Source organism: Lactuca sativa, chromosome 1 (genome assembly GCF_002870075.4).
Source record: "Lactuca sativa cultivar Salinas chromosome 1, Lsat_Salinas_v11, whole genome shotgun sequence".
In the NCBI taxonomy this organism is placed as follows: domain Eukaryota; kingdom Viridiplantae; phylum Streptophyta; class Magnoliopsida; order Asterales; family Asteraceae; genus Lactuca; species Lactuca sativa.
The window spans coordinates 131,958,224-131,963,798 of NC_056623.2; the positions used below are offsets into that span (position 1 = coordinate 131,958,224).

Below are 5,575 nucleotides of genomic sequence, written 5' to 3' on the forward strand. Positions count from 1 at the left end.
TGATCAATTTTTTTTTTTTCTGTAGCTAATCCCTTGCAAAATTCATATAATTATTTTTTTTTCCGTCGCTGATCCGACGCAAACTTTAGACATGATTTTTTTTCCATAGCTAATCCCTCGCAAAATTTATACATTAATTTTTTTTTTTTAATTCACTGATCTGTTGCAAACATGTAATATCATTTTTTATTATGATTCTAAACAAAAAAAAAATACTACAATCATCAAATTATTATACAAAAAAACATCAATAATGACACAACCAAACATTACAATACCAGAACTATCAAAGTTCACCAAAGTATCATTCAAAAAACATTCAAAACCAAAATTTTATATGCTAGTGGAGATCCTTCTATAATGATACCATTACTGCAAATTAAATAACACACACAATTATTGTTTATACAGAAATACCAAAAGAAACAGCTTTTGATATCTTAACTTGGTACTAGTATCTTTGGAATTGCCGAATCCTCTTGCACGTATTGATTCCATTACTGTTTTGACATTGGAATCAGTGACAGGGCTGTCTGCAATTGCATGTATTGATTCCATTACTTGCATGCCACCAATTTTTACAAGAGTGACAGATTTTGCATCCCCTGGCTGGAAAAGTAAACTTAAGTGCATATTTATTTTTAATTTACATAACATATAGTGCCTTAAGGTGAAGTATTTGACCTCAAATCTAGTAGTTGTTCCTGTGGGTATATTTAGTCTCATGCCATATGCTTTTCTTTGATCAAAAATTAAACTTGGATTGACCTCGATAAAATGGTAATGGCTTCCAACCTGTAAAAATAGTATTTATTTAAGTAATTATATAAGAGAAAAATATTAAAATGTGAAAAGGAAAGTAGGAAGCCACCTGTATTGGTCTATCTCCATTGTTAGTTACTTTAAGGACTACTGCTTCCCTTCTAGAATTAAGCATTATATATCTATGTCCAAAGGTTAGTTCTCCATGAATCTTACAACTTTCTACAAATATCTGTCAAATTTGGCACCCAAGATAAGTAAAATGGATCTGAAAAGATGAAAGTACAGATTGCTGACGTGGAAGAAAATATCCATGTAAAGCTATTTCAAGATTTCCATTTTCACAAGATACTGGATCATCTACAGTAATTAACTTTGTTCCATTAGGAAAGGTTCCCTCTACCTAAACATAATTTAAGCATCAATGAAAAAGAGTTGATGCAAATTGATCAACTCGGGTAGTAAAGTGGGACAGATTTTAGTGCTTATGTAACAGATCACCTTCTAGTTGACAAAAAAAGTCTAAAAAATATACGTACATCTATATCTTCTCTCCCAGTAGCATGAAAGTTGTAGCTATCACCATTACACACAGGAAGAATAAGCTTCTAAAAAAATTAAAAAATGACCTGTTTTGCAAAATGAAAATTAAGCGAATACTAGCTCAACATATACCTCTCCCTTCCTTTCTTCATCAATTATCCCACAGGTTTGACTCACGTTTCATGAGAACTAATAAGAAAAAAGAGCAGAATTATTAGTAATATTAAGTATATGTATCATTAAATTAACTACTTAAGTCAATAAACAACATTCACATGTAATCCAACGCTTAGTGTAAATTAAAGGTCTTAGTAGTTTCAAGAATAATGTAAGAGTGTTCTCTAGTATTGATGCAGCAACCTGTGATATAGTGAAAGTTCATGTAAAAAAACATTTGGATTTTTCTCAATATGAAAAATAATAGATGAAAATGATAAATTTATAATGGAGATAAGATACCTTGTCAAGGTTATTTTTGGTAACTACAACACCAACTGCTCCACCAAGAGACCTTCCAAAGGCAACTAGTTGAGAAGTGTCAATGTCTATCCTCTGGCTGAGATGATCTGGAGAAGCCTAGTTGAAATGTATGTGATTGAGTTCAAATAAATTAAATAAAAAAAGAAAAAAGAAAAAGAAAATCATTTTAATGGATTATGGCTAGAATGAAACCTGAGCATCCCTAATGATTCCTTGTTGAGAAGGATAACCACCACTAGCACCATATCTATTTATTGTCAACATGATAAAGATTATAATTAACTGCATCTAGAATCAACTCCAATCCCTACAAGTCATTATCCATCTATTTGTTTAAACGGTTTCCTTTAGTTTTATGGTTAATTATTATCTAACACCATATTCAATTAACTTTGGATCCAAAACATGAAACTTACTTGACCTAAAACAAATAGATCCCCATGGATGAGATCCCTTTCTCAATATTGTACAATTTAGTGTTCAAGTTGAACTTATAGGAACGAAATGAACTCTCATATGAATCATTTAGGTAAGCTAAAACTTAAAATACTTTCAAATATCGATCAGCAATGAAGATATGTTAGAACTTAAATTACCTTCAAATATTGACCGCCAATAAAGATAAGAGCCCTAGAACAAACCCGTGTCATGTGACAAGGTTGATCAACCTAAGAGAAAAGAGAATAAGATAAGATAATGTTCTCCAGTTGCCTCTCAAATTTTAGCTCATTTGACCTCAATCTGAGTGCCTACAAAAGACACCTGTTTATGAATATACTATCTAAAAAAGATATGACATTGTATTTTTAACTTAGTTAAGTAAATTTATACCTTCTCTTCTAATCCAATAACTTCATAAGCCAATAGCTTGGAACGTTCATCAGCTGCACTACATTGTAACTAAGGATTTCCATACCCTGTACTCATAGCCTAAAGTCCCAACTAATCACATAAATAAATAAAACATATTTCAAAATTCAATCACCAAGTTAATGTTTATTGCATCTTATTAGATAAGATACTAACCACTTAACTAGTTCACAATGCCTCTCTGCAAAAGAAACAAAAAAAGATTTACAATAATTAAAATTTTCTTTTTCTAAATGATTATCTTAGAAAATCAACAACCTGTTGGTTATAAATGTCAGTAAGTGTTGATCTTTTCCAGAAACTTGTTCAGCAGCTATATTAATCAAAAACAATTATATATATAAGGGTATTAAAGGGAATTCACAATGTCATTTTCCCTATAGTAATGATTAAGATACCTGAAATGAAATACCCTGGGCACTTGCTACATGAGCAAGCATCATCTTTCCATTAGCATCACCAATGCAATACAAGTGAGTGACCCAAAAAGACCAATATTTTATCAGTTTATGTTTAAAGAAATAAACTTAAAAAAATCCAATTAAAATTTTGATGTCAATTTTGAGTCAATACCAGTTCTCCCTTTGAGTCAATCACTCTCATGCGTTCATCAACAGGAATAAAACCACATTGTGTTTGAACATTCACCTATAAAAATCAAAAAAGACAATAATGCCCTCTGTATTTTCATCATCAAAAATATCCTAAAACCCTAAACCCTAAGAAATGCATCTTTGTAGATGTATTGATGAGTTCACTTACACTCTCAAGACCAAGCCCTTCTGTGAATGGAGCTCTTCCAGTTGCAATAAGAGCAGCATCTACCTGTAACAAATAATAAATTAACAGAGGTAAAATGACCTCCTGATGATCAGATGACCATATCCTGAAAAGACTACTATATAAGTGGATAGAAACATGTGACAATACATACCAGTTACATCTTTCTATCTTGAATTTGCAACCATGCAACAAAGTCTTTGTATTTATTTATCTATTGTTTTGAAGTATGCAGAGTATGCTTTGCTAAAAAATGATGCAGAGTTCGTTGCTAAAGAGCCACATGCAACTTTTCTTTTCAACAACTATGTTCAACAAACAGTAAATTGCCAGTTGTTTTCTTTTACGTACACACTATTCATCAATTGTAACATCAATTTGCAGCTAGTACGATCATCTAACACATAACATTGGCCTAAAATTATGCATATCATCCATAAGGTTCAAAATTACCTTCTAAGTTAATCAAATTTGTAAGAACAAGATCTTGGAAGGGATAACCACCACAGTTTTCAAGCAACCAATAGATCGAACTATGTTGGCAGGAAACATCGAGTGGACGAGGAAAGGAGACGAACCAAGAGGAAATCCAACGAGAATGTTCCTTGGCGTTGCTTCAAGTAAACTTCAAAGAGGGGAGATACAGGTAAGAGAGGCGATGCAGGTGGATGGTGGTGGAGGTTATTTCTAGGGGGAGGAGGGAATTGAGTCGACGTACTATGGTTTAGGGTTTTGGGAGGAAATCGCGTTTAGGGCTTTTGGGGGGAAATTTAGAGAGGATGAAAATAAAACGAGGGAACAAAGAAAAAAATAGCACAGAATGAAAAAAGGGAGTGGGCCTTTCAGCGACTGATTGGCGATGTCCAAGAAAAAAATCCTCTGTTTCTAAGAAATCTGTCGCTGTTCCCTAGCTAAAGATCTTTAAATTTGCTACAAATTAGCAAGGGATTCCTTTTGTAGAAAAAAAAAGAACAATCTGTCGCTAAGCCCTCGGTAACCCCTCACTAAAATTCTGAAATTAATTTGGTTGAGGTATTTGTGAAATCTGTAGCTGATCCCTCGGAAAACCTTAGCTAATTAGCTACGGAAAAGTTCCGTCGCTGATTCCGTTGCTGAAAGTCAGGTTTCTAGTAGTGAATGAGTTGGCATATTTAACTAGTGAAACGTTCCATTCTAGCTCAAGGTCAAAAATTCCCAAGACAAAGAGTACGCTTGATGACACAAATCCTTGTGAACTTTGAGATGATTCTTCAAAACATGTAAAAGTCAATGTCAACTTTTTGAATGTTTAAGCATTGCAAACCTTCTCTGAGATGATTAAAGAATCTGTAAAAGCCAAAGTCAACTTTTTGAAGGTTTAAGCACTGCAAACCATAGGTAATTAGTCATATGTTGTTACTTTACGTTATTATGTGACTTGCTAATCAAACTTTCTCTCATAATTTGCTCCAAGCATGTTGCAACTTTCGTCATTGATGGTCTCTCACATGTATTCACCCTCACGACAACGTCTGTCATTTGTACTAGCTTCAATAACGGCACGACGACACATGGTAATCCAACATACCTCTTGATGATCGCAACTGCTTTCCTCTGTTTAATCAACGACATAGCCCATTGAAGGTGAGTAGTCTCGATTGTTAGCTTTTCGACCACTCAGAATTTCAAGGAACACGGTTCCTAAGTTGTAAATGTCGTCTCTCATGTCAAGAATCACGTCGTCGTCGTTTCCGAAAGACCGAAGTCGGAGATTCTAGTACCCCAATCAGAATCTAGGAGAATGCTCAAACTTTTCACGTCACGATCAGCTATCGAAAGGTTGATTTCAATGTGGAGAAATTCAAGGCCTTTTGCATCTTGCATCGCGATTGGTAACAGGAGTGGCCAATTGAACGGCGAGAAACCGCCATGAAGATGGTCGTGAAGCGTACCATGTGACATGAATTCGTAAACCAGTAATCGTTCTCCCATTTCTGAAAATATCCTAACAAGTTTACGACATTGCTGTGACGAACTTTGCAAAGGATCTCAAGTTCTATTTCGAATTCTCGACTGTTTGTGTGGATTATTATGGCGGCGTAGAGGAGTCGACCTCCCTCCCTCTCTTCCTGTTGTCTACGAGAAATGGAATAAATCCCAC

At 34.3% G+C, this 5,575-nt stretch overlaps 1 protein-coding gene across 21 annotated transcripts; it reads right to left on the reverse strand.

Annotated features, from left to right (window-relative positions):
* Positions 1–213: 213 nt before the first annotated feature.
* On the reverse strand, positions 214–4,727 carry LOC111909398 (uncharacterized). 21 transcript variants are annotated; one of them, XR_008224026.1, is made up of 15 exons: positions 3,889–4,486; positions 3,418–3,480; positions 3,054–3,303; positions 2,914–2,968; positions 2,812–2,836; positions 2,617–2,727; positions 2,382–2,534; positions 1,978–2,032; positions 1,765–1,881; positions 1,575–1,665; positions 1,438–1,494; positions 1,302–1,338; positions 872–994; positions 685–795; positions 214–609 (listed from the first exon to the last, which is right to left on the reverse strand). XR_008224026.1 is itself a non-coding variant. In XM_023905219.3 (10 exons), the coding sequence occupies exons 6-10, from the start codon at positions 1,455–1,457 to the stop codon at positions 397–399; spliced, it is 504 nt and encodes a 167-aa protein (XP_023760987.3). In that variant the 5' UTR covers positions 1,458–1,494; positions 1,765–1,881; positions 1,978–2,032; positions 2,382–2,534; positions 2,617–2,727; positions 2,812–2,842; the 3' UTR covers positions 214–396. The 21 variants fall into 21 exon arrangements, 1 of the variants encoding a protein (XP_023760987.3); XR_008224024.1 differs by having other exon boundaries at positions 1,581–1,665; positions 3,889–4,483; XR_008224025.1 differs by having other exon boundaries at positions 872–1,338; positions 3,889–4,518.
* Positions 4,728–5,575: the final 848 nt, after the last annotated feature.

Coding starts and splice junctions, on each gene's coding strand:
- LOC111909398 (XM_023905219.3), bottom strand. CDS start 1,457: ATGAAGAAAGGAAGGGAGAG. Junction 995..1,301: donor CTGGGAGAGAAGATATAGAT/GTACGTATATTT, acceptor CAAATTTGACAG/ATATTTGTAGAAAGTTGTAA. Junction 796..871: donor ATGGAGATAGACCAATACAG/GTGGCTTCCTAC, acceptor CTATTTTTACAG/GTTGGAAGCCATTACCATTT.